The 22,576-nt window shown below is 38.3% G+C and overlaps 1 protein-coding gene and 1 pseudogene across 10 annotated transcripts in view; one reads left to right on the top strand and one right to left on the bottom strand.

The window, feature by feature from the left end:
• Nucleotides 1-22,576, bottom strand: part of USP40 (ubiquitin specific peptidase 40) — a 93,969-nt gene that overhangs the window by 52,865 nt on the left and 18,528 nt on the right. For all 9 annotated transcript variants that reach the window (XM_082395513.1, XM_082395512.1, XM_082395508.1 and 6 more), the window contains 5 exons: nucleotides 16,516-16,611; nucleotides 15,027-15,134; nucleotides 5,884-6,184; nucleotides 3,145-3,226; nucleotides 1,444-1,615 (listed from right to left, as the gene is read on the bottom strand). In XM_082395513.1, coding sequence (XP_082251639.1) covers nucleotides 1,444-1,615; nucleotides 3,145-3,226; nucleotides 5,884-6,184; nucleotides 15,027-15,134; nucleotides 16,516-16,611 — 759 coding nt within the window. The remainder of the gene's footprint in view (nucleotides 1-1,443; nucleotides 1,616-3,144; nucleotides 3,227-5,883; nucleotides 6,185-15,026; nucleotides 15,135-16,515; nucleotides 16,612-22,576) is intronic.
• LOC309630396 (large ribosomal subunit protein uL22 pseudogene) lies at nucleotides 16,622-20,504 on the top strand (annotated as a pseudogene). Its single transcript, XR_014249512.1, has 2 exons — nucleotides 16,622-19,493; nucleotides 19,827-20,504. The product of XR_014249512.1 is annotated as a large ribosomal subunit protein uL22 pseudogene (transcript).

Raw genomic sequence — 22,576 nt, 5'->3', positions numbered from 1 at the left:
CATCAAAAAGCAGACTGGGGCTTCCCTGGTGGTGCAGTAGTTGAGAATCTGCCTGCCAATGCAGGGGACACGGGTTCGAGCCCTGGTCTGGGAAGATCCCACATGCCGCGGAGCGGCTGGGCCCAGGAGCCACAACTACTGAGCCTGCGCGTCTGGAGCCTGTGCTCCGCAACAAGAGAGGCCACGACGGTGAGAGGCCCGCGCACCGCGATGAAGAGTGGCCCCCGCTTGCCGCAACTAGAGAAAGCCCTCGCACAGAAACGAAGACCCAACACAGCCAAAAATAAATAAATTAATTAATTAAAAAAAAAAAAAAGCAGACTGGCGTGAAATCTAAACCTTATAAAGGTGACCAAGGTCTTTTCCACTTGAAACGTTACCCTAGGCAGGGTCAAATCCCCAAGTCCACCTATATCATCACTGCCAGGATTGGCTCAGAAATAAACTTTTAGTGGAAAAGTTCCGAAGTATTAGATAATTTTAGAAATCCTGATCCTGATCCAACATTTAAATATTCAAATCAACTAAAGTTAAAGAAGAAATTAGTCTGCTTTTCTTTGTGCAAGAGGAAAATCAAAAGAAAGCTAATAATTTTGGTAAATGATACAGTTTTTCAGAAAATTCACTTAATTCTGGGGGGCAAAAAAGCTTACATTTTCTATTTGCCTTTTCCTCTATCAGGAAGTAGTGCGAAGTATAATTAAGAGGAAAGAAAGGGTAGGGAGACCAGGGCTGGAGTCCTAGTTCTACTGCTGACTAGATGTCTGACCCTGGGCAAGCCATTAGATCTCTTTAAGTCACAATTTCCTCACCTTTAAAATGGGGTTATCTTGCCCTCATGAGGTTAAAGAATCAAACGATAGAATTTATATGAAAACATTGTAAGTAAAATAAAGAGCACTGCTGTCGTCGTTAAAACACGACTGGATAAATTATTTAGAGACAATGATTACAATGATGTTTGCTTTTACTATAGAGCAGTAGACATTTTCCTTCACTTAGGAATCTTAGTAATAAATGTTATTCTATACTGAAAGGTAGAAAAGTTAGTTGCTTTTATTTGTTTAGTAGCTCTTGGTTTTAGGCAACATAATTATCTATCTTTTTACTCCTTTAAAAAAACAATTCTCTTTCATTTATTTTCCCCAAAAGAGACAACCTTATACTCTTTCTCTCCCCCAGATTAAATATACCAGGCTTGATTCTCCCCTGAAAACCTGCTGGCAGGACTCAGTGAGTCTTGATTGTGCAGAAAAGCCTCTCTAAGAGACTTACAAGTGAGGGGAGAACATTTGGACCATCCCTCTATGGAAGTGGTAGATGTAGGATTTTCCTAAGCAGCTGTGAAAAATAAATAGTTGTATCTCAAACAGAAGTTTGAAAAGGAGAATCCAGCTTAAGACAGACCTTAATGTCTATTAAGCGTAAGTGAGGCTAAATTACCTGAAATATTGATTGTCGAAGATCTCCTAAAGTTTTTCTTTTATCAAAGGTCAAATCCCACATGCTTTCTGTTTGAGAGACTACTGGGTGCAGAGCCCCATTGAAGAAATGATAATGAGGGCCGAGGTGGAGATGCAATTCAAAATTATTGTTTGTAGAATCACATTCTGCCCTTTAAAGAGGCATAAAAAATACATAAATGCCATGTTTTTACAACAGATACTGTTTCATCTCAAACCAAAAATATTTGACTTACAATATAAAGAAGTTCTTCACTCCACCTAAGCAATTATAATTAACATCCTTTTCTTCCATGTTCCAAAATGACTCATTTTAGTTTCTCAATTAATAGCTCTGCCACCGTGAATTCCAAGGAAGATGGTTTTAATGTACACTGTGCAATGTTACTCTGAACAAATACTGACACTTGAACTCGTGCAATACTGAGATTATAATTATGAACAAAATGCTGGAAACACGCTCCTGTAACTGTGGTAAGCGCTAGATTTACAACTTCTATTTTCTCCTTGCTTCAACCAGACCCCACAGACTCTCCCATAAACTATGTGAAGTCAGCCTCATGATCCCTGGAGTCTGCTCTCCCCAAGTCAAATGGCCTCAGCAGCAGCCGGGCGCTTGCTACACTTTCCTGAACCCATTCAGCTGCTGCGAAGCACAGCACCAAAAACACCCCAGGCAGCCCCACCAACGGAGAGCTGGATGAAGCTATAGCCACCATTCAGGTACCTCAGGCACAATTCTGTGAATGTGGTCAAAGACAGCATTAGCTTTTCGATGACCACATTAAAAAGCTTAGTGCTCGCTGACTAAAACCCCATAGGTTGTTTTTGTTTTTAATACCAACTGCTAATCCACACCACTCATGCAAGTTGGTTATTTTTCGCACTTAAGATATATTACTCTGTTAAATTTTTATATTTTTAGTGTCTTGATTTTTGTTGAGATCTCCTCTGATCTTAATCTGCCATTCAATCTACCTATTTTTTTTTCTCAGCTTCAAATCAATGATAAAAATGTTGAACACAGCCCTGCTATGTAATCAGCCCCTCGGGTCCACAGGGAGACCATGGGACCATCCATTTCCCTAATCCAGTACCCCACCAACCCAGAGAGCAAATAAAGAACCGGTTCTTCATGGTCCAAGGTTAGACCTCAAAAGAGAATGTTCAGATCATCAAATTCTCACAAACCATCCCGTTAGTAATCCATTGTAGGGTTTTGCCCAAGACTGACATTAAGCCAAACAGTCTGTAGACTCCACATCTCCTCCCCTTTGCCCACCGCTGCTCTGCTGTCACTACGGGCCAGTTCTTCACAAACCACTTACACATGAGGGGGAATTTTCACAATGGGCTCTGTCTGTGCCGAGGGAATAACCTGACAGGCCAGGACACAATTCATTCAGCACAACTACGTGCTCACAGATTTCTCTAGTTTTCTTAGGCTTCAATCTCTACTTAGCGATGGCCATTTAAGTGTCATTATTTCATTCACTCTCACTGGGTAATTTCAAAGTAAAAGATACTCTCAGTATAAAAATTCAGCAGCTAATAAAAAGACACGGGCATTAAACAGTTGACTTTTTTCCTCTTTAATTTTCATTACTGAATACTTAAGACCTAAATTAGAGCCTCATTCTCCAGAAAAACTATTCAAACTCTAAAAGTAATTTAAAATTACCTTTTTACGTGTAGTTCGATGTTGGCTGCATCCATTTCATTCAGCAAATGACATGGAACCCTGTATCTTGGGTTAGCTCGAGCTGTGAACAAAATTTTCCATTAACTTGTGCTGACTACATAAAAACTGGTTGCTGAAGAGGTAGCACAGAAAACTAGAAAGGACCGCGCTGGGAGCTAGGAAAGCTTCTACTGCCTGTGTGAACATGAATTTTCTCTGGATCTCAGTTTTCCCATCTGCAAATTGAAAACATTAAAACATATGAAAGGTAAACAGTTCTTTAAGCCAAGCTAGAGAATTCCATTTCTTCAACTCTTTTTAAATATACTTTTTAAAAAGAACACCTGCTGTTTTCTTCTTGATAACAAATGTAATAATTGGTCACTGTGAAAGTTCTGGAAATGATTTTTTTAAATGTAAAATAAATAAAGATTACCTATAATCCCACTCCTAGGGAATACTGCTAAAATGTGATCTATATACTTCTGGTCTTTTTTCTATTCTACACAATGTGTCTATATACACACACACACACACACACACACACACACACACACACACACACCCCACACCACGCTTATTTAGAGCAACTGGGAGTATAGTCAACAAACATGTAAGTTGCTTTTTCATTTCATATGTTGTGAATATTTTTCCAAATCTTTAAACGATTGCATAGTAGCCCATTCTATAAATAGCATAATTAATCTAACCAATCCTTTTCTGGTAGACATTTAGGTGATTTTCTGTTAGTCATTACTATAAAATAACGGGGGTAGCAAACATCTTTGAACATAAATAGGTATACACAGTCCTGATTATTTCAAGACAAATTTGTGGAAGTACAATTATTGGTTTAAGGTTCTTAAGTACATACAACCAAATTGGTTGTATTACTTTATATACATACCAAATATAGAGGTAGTGCCAACTGTTGAGAACCAGCTTAATAGAAATATTCGATTTGGTAGGAAAAAGGTTGTCGTTCATTGCTGTTATGATTCATGTTTTTTGGTTACAGGCCAGATGGAATATTTTTTTTTTGCAGTTTATTGGTTGTTCTTATTTCTTCTTTTGTACATTAGTTATTTATATCCTTTTCCCAATTTACTACTGAGCACAATGGAATAAATGTAAGAGCACGCTATAGATAGGGGAAATAAATTTGTCATATATTTTGCTTTTTTCCACTAGCTTGTCATTTGCCTTTTGGTATTATGTAATAAGGTTTATATCACTTTTCCTCAATTTTTTTTTCATTGCTTTTATGCTTAGAAAGGTCTTCTCTACCTTAAGAGCAGAAAAATATTTATATTTTATACATTTTAAGGCCCCTTTTTTACATAAACATTAAAGGAACTATAATTTCATGCAAGTGATAAATATAATCACTTGACTGTACTAACTGCTAATTCAAGTGATTAGCAACTAACCAACTTCTCAGTTGTATTTATTAATTCATTTTCCCCCTATTTATCTGAAAAGCTACCTTTTCATGGATTAAAATCTTAAAAATACTTAGATCAACTTCTGGGCTTACTGCTCAATGATCTGTCCACCTCTTTGCACTAGCACTACACTATCTTAATTGCTACAGCACTATAAACATGTTTATATTGATACAGTAAATTTTCTTTGAGTAGTTCCTTCTTCAATTTTCATTAATTTATCTTCCTAGATAAATTTTAGAATTGTTTTGTCAAGTTCCATCCATTCATCCCCCAAAAAAGTCCATCAAGATTTTGGTTAGACCTTCATTCAAATCTTAAGCTAACTGGAAAATTGTCAGTACATATTCCAATCATGTACACACTAAAGTTCAATTCAGTGAAAAGGACAATACGTCATCTGAAGAAATTGATATATATTTCTATAACTGTGAATTCAGCTCCCCAGTATTTTTATCGGAACGATTACCACATTTTTTCCCCTCAGAAAAAAGCAAAGCCCCTTCTGGTCAACAGAACAGTTATGTAATTGTTTCAGAGCCAGAGAGTTAATTTCCTTTGATTCATCTGCAAATAGGTAACTGCTTTATTCTTATTCTTCACAAAAATGATCACTGTGCTCACTCTCTAGGGACAGTATCCTCATCTCTAATCACAGATACGTCTCCATCTACAGAGCTTTCCCAGTTAGGATTTTTTACTTTTGCATAAATTTTGGGAAGTGATCAAATAAAGTCTTACAGACTGATTCATGTTAGTAGCTTCAATTCAAAAATTTATCACAGTGGGTCTCAGTGTTTAACCTCCACCATGGTATGAACTCTCTTAGAAGATTCAACAGAGGGCTTCAGAGATATTTCAACTGCTTAAAGACTTATTACCTTGAGGAAAAGGAAAAAAGAAAGGAAAATAAAAGAGAACACATGAAAATAAGACCAAGGCCACTTGCAACTCAAAGACAACACATGGCCAAACTGTAGAGAGAAGCCTGAGCAGAGGACAATCATGTCTGCCCACACAACAAGAAAACATGATGTGATCCAAGAAAATGCAATTTTGAAAATCTAACTATAGCCTCATACTATTACAGGGGAAAAAACCAGAAATATATAATCTTTATAAAATGACAGAATGTTGAATTTCTTCTGGTATATTTCTTATGGTTAGCTTGAAAATATTTTAAAATGTTTCAAGAGTAAACCTTCTTCTAAAAGGGTAAACTTTCAAATAACATTCAATATTTATCTTTTAAAGTGATCAACTTAAACAAATAGGGACATTTATCTTTCCATACCTTCAGGGGGTCTCTGCAACTGGGATTTCCGATAAAACAACATGTAGGCACTTTCTTTACCCTGAAATTGCTGTTCAATATCCTTTTCCTTGATTGGCTGGACTCTGGAATCGTTTATATCAAACCAGTGGGGACAGGAGGGTCTATCATTTAATCCTGGGGGCTCTGAAGTAAGTGTCTTCAAAAGTTGTGGATCATTTCCTCGTATATCAGACTCAGCCTGGAGAGAACAGTCCTTCAATAGACTAACTGTACTTTCATCTGAACTGAGCAGAAATATCTGAGAATGAAGCTGTAGAAACTATACAGAAAACAAACAAACAAACATTAGGTTAATGAAAAAAAATTCCACTGACATGATTACAAAATCTTTACCTTCCTTTTTCTGTGATTAGATATTTTAATGTCAACTTTTTGGCCTAGCCAGCTAAGAGGAAAAAAAATTTCATTTGGGCCATAATAAAACATTTAATAAAAACCAGAGTGCTTTCTGTTAAATAGTCTAACAGTTATATCAAGGGAGAAAGCTGCCATGACACAATCTTAAAAATACTTTAATTACACCTCGTAACGCTGTTTTTAAAAAGTCTTTACTGAAACAGATTAGATAGAACAAACACTTTTGAAATGTTTAAAGCAATCCAAACAAAGCACAAAACAAAGGCAATTATACAGTGAAGTACCACAGAAGATAATTTCAAAACTAGTGACTCAGACAAACTGTTGGGATATAGTCATAATTATAAGCTTACATTAACTAAATTAAGTGTTGTCTGTCCCGGAAGCTGACAGGCTAGCTCAGGAAATCAAAACACTGAAAGGCTTAAGTCATAATCTCAAAGACTATTATTTCTCAAGTTCCTCTACCTAAAGGATTAGGAAGAAAAAAACTTCTCTCCCCATTGCCTATCCCACCTCCCCATCCCCTGCTCTACTCTTCTTTTATTCCCTAATCTCTATGTGGCTTTGTATCTCCTCCTTTTCTCTCAGTACAAACTACTTTATGGAGAAAATCACTTGGGAGGTATTTGTAACATTTGCTTAGATCACCAATCAACACAGAAAGGTGATTTTCTCATTTTTTCTTGGAAAGGAAGAATTTATGATAATGGATACTCTCTAATCAAACAAAAGGGTATAGGGCATATGACCCAAAGGCATTATTAACACTGTGTATAACAGATGGTAATATAGTTTTGTAGCTAATTTACGTACAATAAAATAATAATTTGAAACCTCTGAGTAATGAATACTTTCTGTATTGCGAATCTTTTCTTTGTTTGATAGTTGAGGATTAACTCTTTTAAACCTCAAACTTCAGTGTAGTTTGGTTCCAGTAATGGCAGAGAACTTTTAATTGGACTAACCCCACTGATTAAAAATTATAAACTTTAGACAAAATAATGAAAACAATTGTTTGGAGAGAAACCAAAAGCTGACCTAAAGTGGAGGGGGACATAATCCTTCAAAAGGGAAACAAGCTAGGTGAGTCCTGCATTAACCCACCACTTCCCAGTTTGTAGCAGAGCATGGCGGAAGAGAGTTCAAGCAAAGGGCAAGAGTCTTACTGGACTAAGGAAACAGAATTTGAGAATGCTACAGAGCCTAGAAAGTGAAAGAGAAAAATCCCATAAAGGAGCCCCAAATCTCTATCAAATCCTCCTCAAATCCTTGGCTGAGTCTTGAATGGTACATGGACAGCCTGAGACCCACGGAACTGAGCAGAAAGCAACAGCTGGGAGATTTAAGATCTGAGTAGAGATTTTAGCACCCTGCTGCTGGGTAGAAAGAGCATAGAGTTAAATAAACATGTTGTGAATGGATTAATAAATTAAGATAGATTAGAAAAAAAAAAGAAAGAGCATGGAGTTGAAGTCCTGCCAAATTAGAGGCATATGACAAACACCTCAGGCTTCCCACTGAAATCCTAGAAGGGCTGTGTCTCAGGTCAGGGATTGGCAAACTTTTCTATAAAGGGCCAGACAGTAAATATTTTAGGCTTTGTGGGCTAAGAGGCAAACTTGAGCACCTTTCTAAAGATAACTGTTTGAAAATATAAAGACAGTTCTTACCTGGCGGCTGTACAAAAAAAGGCAGCAAGCCATAGTTTCCCCATGTTTGCTAACCTCTGCCTTAAGAGGGAGGACCATGCAGGCCCCAGGACTAACAGCTACTCCCTAGGACTAACAGCTAAATGCAACACATCCACCCTACCAAAACCCCAAATGAAGCTCCCACAGGATCAACATGATTCAAAGTTACTTAATGGCCTGTTAGAATGTAATGAAAAACCCTTTAGAAACAATAACATAGGACTTCCCTGGTGGCGCAGTGGTTAAGAATCGGCCTGCCAATGCAGGGGACACGGGTTCGAGCCCTGGTCCGGGAAGACCCCACATGCCGCGGAGCAACTGAGCCCATGAGCCACAACTACTAAGCCTGTGCTCTAGAGCCCACGAGCCACAGCTACTGAGTCCACGCGCCTAGAGCCCATGCTGCAACAAGAGAAGCCTCCACACCACAATGAAGAGTAGCTCCCGCTCACCACAACTAGAGAAAGCCCACGTGCAGCCCCAATGCAACCAAAAATAATAAATAAATAAACCTTCTAAAAAACAATAACATAATCCACAGCCTCTAAAACACATCATCCACAATGTCCAGTAGGCAATATAAAAGTATATGACATGCGAAGAAATAGGACAATGTGATTCATAACCAAGAAATGACACAGTCAATTCACAAGAGAAAAAAAAAGGTAATAAATACAGACCCAGAAATAATCCAGATGTTATAAGAGTAAACAGCTATCAAAATATGTAAATTTACAGGAAAGGATGTACAGAGTAGGTTCAAATGGGGAATTTCAGCAGAGAAATGGGCACTTTAAATAAGAGCTAAGCAAAAATTCTACAGCTGAATAAGACAATATCTGAAACAAAAAAATTCATTAATTCACTGGCTGGGCTTAAAAGACTGGATACAGTAGGAGAAAGAATCAATGAACATGAAGACGGATCAATGGAAATTATCCAAATTGAGGGTGAGGGGGAAAAAAAACCCTCCTGCTAGAATATCTAAGACCAGTGAGAAAATACTGAATGGTCCAATATATATGTAACTGTAATTTCTGAAGAAGAGAGAGATAATGGGGCATAAAAACAAATTGAAAATATAATGGCCAAAACTGAGGAAAGATTTCAAGCCACAGGTAAAAAAAAATCTTAGCAAATACAAAGTAAATAAACACAAAGAACACCATACTGAGACACACTGTTATTAAACTGCTAAAAACCAAAGATAAAGAGATTATCTTAAAAGTAGACAGAAAAAAAAGACACATTACATTTAAGTAACACCGACTTCTCAGCCAAAATAAAGGAAGCCAAAACATAATAAAATGACATCTTTAAAGTGCTGAAAAAACCAATAAAAGCTATTAACCTAGAATTCTGTATCCAGGACTTCCCTGGTGGTGCAGTGGTTAAGAATCCGCCTGCCAATGCAGGGGACACGGGTTCGATCCCTGGTCCGGGAAGATCCCACATGCTGCAGAGCAAGTAAGCCCGTGCGCCACAACTACTGAGCCTGTGCTCTAGAGCCCACGATCCACAACTACTGAGCCCATGTGCCATAACTACTGAAGCCCATGTGCCATAACTACTGAAGCTTGCATGCCTAGAGCCCGCGCTCCGCAACAAGAGAAGCCATTGCAATGAGAAGCCCGCACACCACGACGAAGAGTAGCCCCCACTCGACCCAACTAGAGAAAGCCCGTGTGCAGCAACGAAGACACAACGCAACCAAAAATAAATAATTTTTAAAAAGAAAAAAAGAATTCTATATCCAGCAAAAATACCATTTAAACAAACGAATGCAAGATAAAAACTTCAGACAAACAAAAGCTGAGAATATTTTTGCCAGCAGTTCTGGATGCCCAAGAAATGCTAAAGGAAGTTCTCTAGGTTGAAGAGAAATGATATTAGATGCAAACCTGGACATGCAAGAAGGAGCAATGAACACCAGAATAGATAAAATAAAACATGATTTTTTCATTAATTTCTTTAAAAGTTGCTTAAATGTTTAAAGTAAACACATACATACATACACACACGGTGAATTTACACATAATGGTAAAATATAAGACAACAGCAGAAAAGGATGGAAGTCGGGAAATGGAATTATACTACTGTACCTTATACATCTTACCTTGTACATGAAGTGTTACACTATTGGTCTGTAATTTATAATATTAACTTATGTATATAGTGTAATACCTAGAATAAAAAAGTTAAAGTAGTACAGCTAAAAAGTCAACAGAGGAGACAAAAATCCAACACTAAGAATTACTTGATTAGTCCAAAGGTAAGAAAGACAGAAAGAAAGGCAAGGAAGACAGAGGAAGCAAATAAAAAACAAATGGCTACATGATAAATTCAAACTCAACCACACAATTTAATACATTAAAAAAAAATGGGGGCTTCCCTGGTGGCGCAGTGGTTGAGAATCTGCCTGCTAATGCAGGGGACACGGGTTCAAGCCCTGGTCTGGGAGGATCCCACATGCCGAGGAGCAACTAGGCCCGTGAGCCACAGCTGCTGAGCCTGCGCGTCTGGAGCCTGTGCTCCGCAACAAGAGAGGCTGTGATAGTGAGAGGCCTGCGCACCGTGATGAAGAATGGCCCCCGCTTGCCACAACTAGAGAAAGCCTCGCACAGAAACGAAGACCCAACACAGCCAAAGATAATAAAAAAATAAATAAATATTTTTAAAAATAAAAAATAAAAAATAAAAATAAATGGGGGCTTCCCTGGTGGTGCGGTGGTTAAGAATCCGCCTGCCAATGCAGGGGACACGGGTTCAATCCCTGGTCCGGGAAGATCCCACATGCCGCGGAGCAACTAAGCCTGTGCGCCACAACTACTGAGCCTGCGCTCTAGAGCCCGCAAGCTACAACGATCTAGCCCATGTACCACAACTACTGAAGCCCGCATGCCTAGAGCCTCTGCTCCCCAACAAGAGAAGCCACTGCAATGAGAAGTCCATGCACTGCAACAAAGAGCAACCTCTGCTCACTGCAACTAGAGAAAGCCCACATGCAGCAAAGAAGACCCAATGCAGCCAAAAATAAATAAATTAAATAAATTAATTTTTAAAAATTTAATAAAAAAAAAATGGACTGAACATTCTACTTTAAAGGAAGAGACTGTCAAACTCTATCATTTGATAGAAAAGAGATGAACAATAGAGAAAAACAACAAATGCAAAGCTGTTTCTTTGAAAAGTTTAATAACCTTGGACTTCCCTGGTGGTGCAGTGTTTAAGAATCCGCCTGCCAATGCAGGGGACACGGGTTCGAGCCCTGGTCTGGGAAGATCCCACATGCCATGGAGCAACTAAGCCCATGCGCCACAACTACTGAGTCTGCGCTCTGGAGCCCACGAGCCACAACTACTGAGCCCACGTGCAACAACTACTGAAGCCTGTGTGCCTACAGCCCATGCTCCACAAGAGAAGCCACTGCAATAAGAAGTCTGTGCACTGTGACAAAGAGTAGCCCCTGCTCGCCGCAACTAGAAAGCCCGCGTGCAGCAACAAAGACCTAACACAGCCAAAAGTTTAATTAATTAATTAATTAATTATTTTTAAAAAAGAAAAGTACAATAACCTTGATAAATCCCTAGCAAGACTGATGCAAAAGAAAGCTAAAAAACACAAATTACCAATATCAGAAATGAAATAGGGTCCTACAGGTCCTACAGAAATTAAAAGGATAATATGGTAATATTTCAAACAACTTTATACTAAGAAATTTGACACTTTGAGAACAAATTCCTTAAAAATCACAATTTTCCAAAATAAACAAGAACCAACTTCATACTGTTTACAAGAGACACACGTGCATTAGAAAGCTTGTATGTGACATTAATCCCAGATAAGGCAGATGTGAAGGTAAGGACTATTAGCAGAGATAAAGGAAGGGCTTATGTCAAAAGGCCACTAACAATCCAAAGTGTGTATGCAACTAATAATGTATCTTCAAGATACATGAAGCAAAACTGTCCACAGTAAAAGGACGAAAGGGCAAAGGTACAATTACAGTTGGAGATTTAAATCTACTCTCTCAGTAACTGATACAACAGAAAGACAGAAAAATTAGTTAAGAATAGGGATGAAATAGAGAATGCTATTAACCAATTTGACCTAGCTGACATTTATGAAACACTATACCCAACAACTGCAGAAAATTAATAACTTTACTGGTGAATAGAAACATTCAGCAAGACAGACCATATCCTGAGGCATGAAACAAGTCTCAAAAAATTCAAAATAAGTGAAATCATAGAGAGCATGTTTTCAGAGTAAAACGGAATTAGACATCAATTTACAGATGTAACAAAAAGATAACTAGAAATTCCCCAAATATTTGGAAATTAAGCTATCCACCTCCAAAAACCTCATGGGTCAATAAAAGAATCAGAAGGAAAATTTACAAAATATTTTTAATTGAAAGATAACGATAACCTGTCAAATTTAGCTACAGCTTAATTAGCGCTAAGAAGTAAATTATAGATTTAAAAGCATGAATTAAAAGGCAGGTTTAAAAAACAACTGAGATACCAACCCAAGAAGCTAGAAAAAGATGATTAAATTAAATCCCAAAGGTAAAAGGAAGGAAATAATTAAAAACAAGAGCAGAAATCAATGAAGTAGAAAACAGATTAGTAGAGAAAAATCAACAAAGGCAAAAAAGTTGTTTTTTGAAAAGCTTAATAAACTTGATAAGCCCTAAGCAAGACTTACGAAAAACAAAAGTAAGCAAACACAAATTATTAATATCAGGAATGAAAAAGAAGAAATTTAGGTCCTACAGACACTAGAAAAGATAATATGAGACATTTTGAATAACTTCATGCCAATAAATTTGACACCATAGATAAAAGGACAAATTCTTTAAAAAATATAATTTTCCAAAATAATGCAAGAAGTAAATAAAAAATCTAAAACAACTCTACAAATAAAGAAATTAAAACTATAATTTAAAAACCTTATCATAAAAAAATTCCAGGTCTAACTAGCTTCACCAAACATTTAAGAAAGAAATAACAATCTATCTCAGAGAAATCCTTTCCAAGAATATAAAAAAGGGAATATTTCCTAACTTCTTTCGAGTCCTGCATAACCCTGATACTAAAACCTGACAAAGATATTACAGAAAAAAAAAAACTAAAGACCCATATCTCTCATAGACACAAAACCCTTAGTGAAATATGAGCCAAATGTATATAGCAATACACACAAGTATATCATGACCAAGTGTGCTTTATCCCAGAAATGTAAGATTTGCTCTAACATTGAAAAGGTCAGTCAACAGAATTCACCACATTAACAGAATAAAAGAGAAAAGCCATGTGATCACGTTGATAAATGTACACAAAACAGCATTTGATAAAATCCAACCTCTATTCAAGATAAAACTATCAGCTGCTTATATCACACCCGAAAGGAATCTGGGTTCATTGTGCTAACGGGCATAAGACTTTTGGCCTTCCTGTGAACAAATACTCTACATGTGTCCTGCACTTCAGTGGCTGCTGCGTAAGACCAGTGGGACAGGGTTCAATACTGGAAGAAAAGCTGCAGTATTTAGTGGGGAAGTCCTGCCACTTAGAGCCCATCCAGCCCATGAATGGGTGGGCCATGAGTGGTCTCATAAATATAAAGGCTTTGAACCTCTCTTTTCAAGAGAAAAAAAAAAAGAAAGAAAGAGATAGGTTCCAACTACATGCCATTCTGGAAAAGGCAAAACTATGGAGACAATAAAAAGATCAGTGGTTGCCAGGAGTCTGGGGGAGAGGGGTGATGGTATACACAGAGTCCAGTTGTTTAGCGCAGTGAAAATACTTCGTATGACATCATAACAATGGATATATGTCAGTATACTTTCATCTAAACCTACAGAATGTACCATATTATCTACTTCATTAGAATGAACCTTAGGTGAACTGTGGACTTTGGCAATTATGATGTGTCAATGTAGTTCATCCTAGGTTTAGGGAAAAAAAAAAAACACACCACCCTGATGAGTGATATTGATAACACCTACGCATGTACGTGGGAAGGGGGTATATGGGAAATTTCTGTACCTTCTTGTTAATTTTGTTGTAAACCTAAAACTACTCAAAAAAAAGTCTTAGAAAAAAGAACATTCAGTGTTAGGATAGGTATTTTTGGCAAAACTCATTTCAGTTATACACATATGTATACAAGTTATATACGTGTGTGTTGGTTGGATTGTGATGTAAGATGCATTTTTTAGGTCAAAAAAGTTTGCAAGCCATTGTAGTTAAGTTATACTGGCAAATAAAGGCACAAATTAACCTCAAAGAAAAAAAGAGATAAAACTATCAGTCAACTGTAAATACAAGCTAACTTCCTCAAACTTATGAAGGATATTTTTATTTAAAAACAAAACAAGACAAAAAAGTCCCTGCACAGCTGATAACATACTTAACAGTAAAATATTGAAACACTGATCCAATCATTTTAAATGAAAACCTAAGACTATCTATGAACTCATGGTCATTAACTTCATTTATGAACTGTGGTCTAATTAAAAGATGAACTTAAACACAGTCTATATTGTGTACACTCTTTGCTTCTACAAGAAATAGCTCCAAAATATTGACTAACTGTTCTGTTGCTTTGTTTGTTTTTAGTCAAGTTTTTGTCTCCCAAGTCTGGCAGTACCAGTTTTTGCACCTAACCTTACAGCCTAGGAAACCAGATTGCCAAGTTTAGTAGAACTGTGTGTCAAAGAAAGATAAAAGTGAAATTTGGGTGAATACCTGAAGACGTTTCTATAAATAAGATGATAAGCTTTAGGATATGAACTTTGTGACATTTTTTGCTGTTGTGATTAGAAGCCCCTCCTCTATTCTTTTTTTGCTTACTTCTTGATTCTATAAATTACTTAATAATTAACTGAATTCTAACCATTAAACAAAAATACTAATTGTATTTCCGTCTAATTTAAATTTCCTTCCCCAAATTTCCTTCCCCAAAGCACAAGAAATTCATGTTGCCAAAATCATAATAAAATTTCCTGGGAATAGGACTTCTTATAAGGATGTCATGTATTACCTTTCGCAGTGGTCCATACTGTTTTCTGTACTTCTTATTCCAAGATATTCCTATCTTTTTCAAGAGTTTCTGGCCCAGCTGATCAACAGGAATTAGATTACTCTCCTCCTTATGAAAGAAAAGAAAGTCATTTAAGAAAATCTGATAAGATATAACCTCAACACTTACGAGTTCAATGGAACCAACAGGATTAATAAATGTGCCTGTAACAGCAAACATGTAAGTGCATTAACCATAATTGTTTCAAAATAAAAAGTTTTTTAAAAAATAGATTAAGCCTAAGTTTAGAAAACTTGAATTTTGCCACTTTCCATGTGGCAAAGTTTAAACATTTCAAGAGCAATATCCAAAGAGTATTCCGAGGTTTGGTAAATTCCTGATATTATGTGGGATTTTTAGAAGAAATACTTTAGTGCAAAAAGACTAATGTCTCTTCTGAATGTTTTGAAGTATAACCAAGTTCTAAAAGGGGGTAAGAAGTGACAATTATGGGCTGAAATGTGTCCCTTCATATGCTGAATTCCTAACCCTCAAAATTTCAACTGTGACTATGTTTGGATAGAGACTTTAAAGAAGTGATTAAGTTAAAATGAGGCCTTTAGGGTGGGCCCTTATCCAATCTGACTGGTGTCCTTATAAGAAGAGGAAATTTGGACACACAAAGACACAGGGATGTGCATGCACATAGAAAAGGCCATGTGAGAAAGCAGCAAGAAGGCAACCATCCGCAAGCCAAGGAGAGAGGCCTCAGAAGAGACCAAACCTGCCGACACCTTGATCTGGACTTCCAGCCTCCAGCACTATGAGAAAATAAATTTCTGTTACGTTAGACACCCGGTCTGTGGAATTTTGTTATGGCAACCCTAGTAGACTAATATAGTGGCCATAGACCAATACTCAACCTAAGCCCCTAGTAAGAAATTGAGAAAAAAACTGTTTATTAAGACTGAATGAATAAATGAAAAGAGACTACCATCTTTACAACAGGGTACGAAGCAAACATTAAAAGTCATATACGTGAGATGTTATCAATATTGGGAATGAAAAAGGGGACATAACTTCAGGTCCTATGGACATTAAAAGGATAATATGGGAAAACAGTAAATTCCAAAATCGTATGTAAAGTAAATCCCAATTCTATTTAAAATAACAATATCACAAAAAACTTGTAACCCAATCCTAATATATGTATATAAACACAAAGGAAATAGAATGCAAAGAATATATATCAAAGTGTTAACAATGACCAGACATTTGGTTTATTTAAACTTTGTTTCTTTACATACTTTCTAATTTTTTCCCCTCAAATTTTCTACTATTCATATGTATTCCTTTTATAACCAAAAGTCTCCAATAAAAAAATTTTTTTAAATAGACATAGAGAATTTCCCAAAAGAAAGACTATGAATAGTCACAATATCACTTCTACCAACTGAATCATATACCTGATATACACACACAAATATAAACATACACTCTCTCTCTCTACCTGTAATAAGACTGCTTTTAGAACCATCAATGGATCATCAATCTCTTCTTCATTCTGAAGATCTTCCAAATTCACATCTGGATTACTTTTGTCCTCCTAAGAAAGAAAACAATAAAAAAGTTTGGCTTTTCTGGTAAGCGGCCTGAGGTGACCTCTAAAAATGGTTCACTATTCACCTGACCCAGAAAACCCCACAAAATCATGCAAGTCAAGAGGTTCAAATCTTCGTGTTCACTTTAAGAACTCTCATGAAACTGCCCAGGCCATTAAGGATATGCATATCCGAAAAGCCACCAAGTATCTGAAGGATGTCACTTTAAAGAAGCAGTGTGTGCCATTCCGTCGTTACTGTGGTGGAGTCGGTAGGTGTGCCCAGGCCAAACAGTGGGGCTGGATGCAGGGTCGGTGGCCCAAAAAGAGTGTTGAATTTTTACTGCACATGCTCAAAAATTCAGAGTAATGCTGAACTTAAGGGCTTAGATGTATTCTCTGGTCATTGAGCACATCCAGGTGAACAAAGCCCACAAGATGCGGCGCAGGACTTACAGAGCTCATGGTCGGATCAACCCATACGTGAGCTCTCCCTGCCACATTGAGATGATCCTTACTGAAAAAGAACAGATTGTTCCTAAACCAGAAGGGGAGGTTGCCCCGAAGAAAAAGATATACTAGAAGAAACTGAAGAAACAAAAACTTATGGCCCAGGAATAAATGCCCCCAAAAATAAATGCAAATAAAAGTAAAAAAAAAAAGTTTCTATCACTAATTCCTTAAAAAGCAGTTAATGAAATAGGAGTGTTTGTGCCACGAAGGTTTCAAGATGGAGAAATGATGATAAAAACATCATAATAATTTGTATATGTTTTGGAATCAGGCAGCCTGGCTTTAAATTTCAACTGTGGTTGAATAATCCTGGACAAATTACCTAATCTGTCTGGCATTATCTGTAAATTGGGATTGTGAGATAAGGAAAGCTTCTGGCACAATACACACAGCAGGTTCCAACATTTTCCCACTAAGCACTACTTTAGTTGCATCCTACAATTTTGACATGTTGTGTTTTCATTATCATTCAGTTCAAAATATTTTCTGGTCTCCACCCAATTTATTCTCACTCACTTATGTTGGCCTAACAAAATCCTACCAACCTCTGCAAGCTCAGCTTAAACATTCCCTCCTATTTTCCTTTTTATAAATTATTTATTTATTTATTTTTGGCTGCATTGGGTCTTCGTTAATGCGTGCAGGCTTTCTCTAGTTGCGGCGAGCAGGGGCTACTCTTCGTTGCGGTGTGCGGGCTTCTCATTGCGGTGGCTTCTCTTATTGTGGAACACGGGCTCTAGGCGCGCAGGCTTCAGTAGCTGTGGCACGCAGGCTCAGTAGTTGTGGCACATGGGCTTAGTTGCTCCGTGGCATGTGGGATCTTCCTGGACCAGGGCTCGAACCCGTGTCCCCTGCATTGGCAGGCAGATTTTTAACCGCTGCGCCACCAGGGAAGTCCCTCTCTCCTATTTTCTGATCACCCAAGTTTTCACCCCATCTTATGAAGTTACTGGGAAACATGTCAAAATTCTCCTGAAAAGGTATTTTTATTCATTTTTTTTCATACATGGCATCTTGCAAAGGTATTTTAAACTGGCTTAAAATCATAAACACAAATAGACGTAAATAGTTAACATAAGACAAAAATAATAAAGAAATATAGAAGAATATGGCAGATGAAATATAACCATCCTGCTGTAAAATTACTAAAAATGCTGGATAAAGTAAAACACAACAAAAGAAAATATCTTTTTAAACACATGCTGAACTAGCAAGAGAACATCGGGAAAATCCTCAGAGAACAAGTGACATGGGAATCCAGGGAAGAAATCCAGAGTTGAGGTGTCCAGCCGCCCAGCCTTGCTGACACACAGCTATCACCTTGATGCTCATGCAGGACAGGGTCTGGGGGACAAAGCATAAGGACCTACCCAAAGCAGGGAGCTGAATGGCTGGTTTTCTAAACAACCAGCTCTCCAATTCTTTGACACCACCTGGCTGTCCGTCAATTCAATTCTGACACTAATGTTGCTAAGTCCCACGAGACTGCCCCCACTTCAGATACCAGCTGCAAATGGGGTTCCCAGGCTACCTGCACTCCTGCCTGGCTGATTACAAATTCTACAAGCTCCACTTCATGTTTGATAATTTCCGGAACAGCTCATAGAACTTAGGAACTTATACTCAGGACTAGAGTTTATTACAAAGGATACAAATGAACAGCCAGATGAAGGTACACAGGGCAAGGCTGGGGAGGGTCCCCAGTGCAGAAGCCTCTGTCCGCGTGGAGTTGGGGTGGCCACCCTCGCTGCACATGGATGTATTCACCAACCTGGAAGCTCCCTTAGTCCTCTTCTTTCAGAGTGTTAATCAAAGTTTCATTATTCAGGCATGATTGATTAAATCATTGGCCCTTGGTGACCAAACTCAATCTCCAGCCCCTGTCCCTCCCTGGGTGAGGGGGTGGGTCTGAAAGTTCCAACCCTCTAATCATGTGGTTGGTTTCTCTGCTGACCAGCCCTCACCCCGCAGGTAACCTCATTAGCATAAACTCAGGTATGGTTGAAAGGGGTTCATTATGAACAAGAAAAGACATCATGCCTATCACTCAGGAAATTTCAAGGAGCTCTGTGCCAGGGACCTGGGACAAGGACCAAGTATATATTTTTTATTATACCACAAAGATAGATTCCAGCGGAAAGCTAGAAACCTGAAAGGACTACACTATCAATATAAGCATGACCTACCAAAAAATCCACCCCACAACAAAGGACAATGAGAAACTTGCTTGTTTTGACCTTGATACTAGATGGAGGTGGAAAAACATTTCCTCTAATAATCTGTAATCACAAGTAGGTCTTCATGTGGGTTTGTGGCCCAAATTCACATTAGTTGTAATGGCTCTAAAACCACCAAGTCTAGATCTTATTTTAAAGGTATTAAAAGGGGCTTCCCTGGTGGCGCAGTGGTTGAGAATCTGCCTGCCAATGCAGAGGACACGGGCTCAAGCCCTGGTCTGGGAAGATCCCACATGACACGGAGCGACTAGGCCCGTGAGCCACAATTACTGAGCCTGCGCGTCTGGAGCCTGTGCTCCGCAACAAGAGAGGCCGCAATAGTGAGAGGCCCACGCACCGCGATGAAGAGTGGCCCCCACTCGCCGCAACTAGAGAAAGCCCTCGCACAGAAACGAAGACCCAGCACAGCCATAAATAAGTAAATAAATTAATTAGAAAAAAAAAACAGCTACAATTAAAAAAAAAAAAAAGGTATTAAAGGTTGGAGGTGACCCCAGGCATGTGGTAGAGACAAATACACATCTTTCATGGAAGAAGGTACTTTTAACTAGGGCTTCAAATTACTCCTACACCGTGTTCTTAAAAAACCAACCAGCCAACCAAGCCCACAGTCTAAAATAACAAAATCATAAGGAAACAGAATCAGCAGATATCCAAAGACCCACAAAGTCTTCAGATACTGCAATTATCAGACAGAGAATAATAAAATAGTATGTTTAATATGTTTAAAGCCATTTATGGCTAAGGAACAAGAGATTTAGAACTGGTAGGAGGGGAGACGCAGGCCGGCATTGCCTAGGATGCGACACACTGGTGCAGGTAGCACGTGGGCTGGGCCTCGTCCTCCTGCCCTCTGCCAGTGGCCGACCTTGGCCTTGTGGGGACAGGCTCATCCAGGAGGCACCAGTCCCAGGGCTGCCTACCGGGAGCTGCTGTAAAGCTTCTTTGTCCCACATCCTCAAATGTGCAAGATGATGTCTGAAGTGATGTCAACCATCAGTGAAGCAAAAGAGCCCACTTTGGAAGGCACAGGTCAGGCTCCTCTTCACACCGGATCGAGAGCCACATTTTGAATAGTTAATGACCTCCAGGCAAGAGGCAAGAGATCATCTTCTACTTAGGCTGAGAGAGACTGAGATGTTGGCTTTCACCCAGGGAACATTATGTGGGGTTGGTCATGAAACTTGTTCGTTGCAGACAGCTCCTTGAAAGGGAAGAAGAAACTGCTAAACTATAAGCAGAAAAAACAATACCTGACTATGTTTAGAGTATCTGGAATCCTTTGTCTCTAGGCATAAGAGATCTCTCAGGATAATGGTAGTAGAGAGACAAGCAGTGTCCAGCAGGTGTACCTACTGAAGTTGAAATTCTTAAAGCACTCATCATTATGTGAACACCACAAAGCTCGTGATTCTTAAAGAGCAGAATTTAAAAAAAAAAAAAAAATGGGATGCTTCATAGAGGCCATGAATAAGGAAATACACAAGCACAAACAGAAAGCAATCTTCTGATTGTTCTTTAAGCCCCGAGGAAGACCTTGCTAAAGTACCAGAGGTTCAAGACCAGAGAAGCAGTGCAGAGGGCAAAACCAAATGAAAGAACGCCTGCCTGCCCTCTCGAGTCACATAATGGAACCGGGAGAAGAGCCTGACGCTGCTGATCATTTCCAAAGAAATGAACACAAAATTGCAGAGAAGTTCAAGGAAGCACAAACGAAAAGGAAGACACGAAGAAAAGCATCATTACTTTTGAGCCACGCTACCTCACCACAGAGTGTGAAGCTACCTCTGTGCATGACATCAATGATAAATTTAAATAGGAAACTGTAAATAAATATTTTATGCCTCAAAATACTGAGGATAAATCCCACCAGCTAGAGAAGTGCCTGAAATCTGACAACGGCTGAGCAAAATTGAAGAAATGTCTGCAGCCAGCATGGAGGGAAGCAGAGACACACTCCTGAGGCGGAAGTGGAACTGACATGGAGGGCAGGAGCACTTTCTAAGGCTGAAGAGAGACAGGGCAACATCGGAAAAAAAGGCTGCCACAAATGGAAGCATAAATGGAAGGAAAAAACCAAGAACTACAGTGGAAAAGGCAAAGAGAAAAAAATAAATGAACAACATCATAACTATTTATTAGACCTGTTCGCAAGTTTCTATGAGAATCTAATAAAAGGCTTCAACTTCATCTTTTAGAGAGAATGAAATAAAGTTAAAATAATTGTTTGAAAGGGCTGGGGGTGCCCTAGAGAGTAAGGTTCACTACTATGGGACCCTGCGACTGTAAGACAGCAGAGTGAAGGAAGGCAACAGGTTAAGAATCAGCAACGAAGGATGGAAACATGGAGAGCAGAATTAGACCAGAGGAGGATAAGAAGTGCTTCACTCCATCTGACTGGAATGTGCCCAAACAAGCTAGTGTCTTGGCAAATATGGCACAAGCATTTGAGAGATGCTTGTATGGCTTTCTCAACCCAGAATTGGATAAACCCAGTTGTAGAAATAAAAGAAATGGAAGGTTAAGGACTGGAAAGAGTGAAACAAAACTGTCTTTTTCCAAAAATGTCTACAACATAAGAGGGTTTAGCAAGATGGTTGATTATAAAATCAATGTACTAAAGATAACTGTACTTCAATACACCAGCCACGAATAGTCCAAAAAATAAAGTATAGACATAGCCCCACAGAACACCTCCCTGATCAACATATTCCCACTAGAACAGTTAGACTTTAAATACCCAAACTTTACAAAACATATGTTATCTCTCAGTACATTCTAAGTACAACTGATAGAGCATCAGAAACACAGGTAGATGTTCTGAAAGGCAAAGTTAATGTCAACAAAGGGAACACAGCATCTTCAATACTGCTGGCACTCAGAGAAGCCACGTTACTACATGTGGAGCAATTTTTCATTCACAAAGATATTAACTGACACTCTTGAAGATAGGTTTTAAGCATTCTACATCCTAACATGATGGGTTGGAACTTACCAGTGTTTTAGTTACATTTTAGGAAAGTGGTTCAGAGTTTGGTGCTGGTGTGTAATAGATTATAATTTTTCCCACTGTAAATAACTGGAAGTAGATTCCCAATTAGTGCTTTCTCTTCTAGAGGAAATTATGAAACTTTTTTAGAAGACATTAAAGAAGCTCTAAAAACCAAAAAGATGTATCTTGTTTACACATGTAGATACAAAATGCCACTACTTTTACATGT

This window comes from Balaenoptera borealis (assembly GCF_965194805.1).
Source record: "Balaenoptera borealis genome assembly, chromosome: 6".
NCBI lineage: Eukaryota > Metazoa > Chordata > Mammalia > Artiodactyla > Balaenopteridae > Balaenoptera > Balaenoptera borealis.
This window is presented reverse-complemented; position numbering and strand designations above follow the sequence as displayed.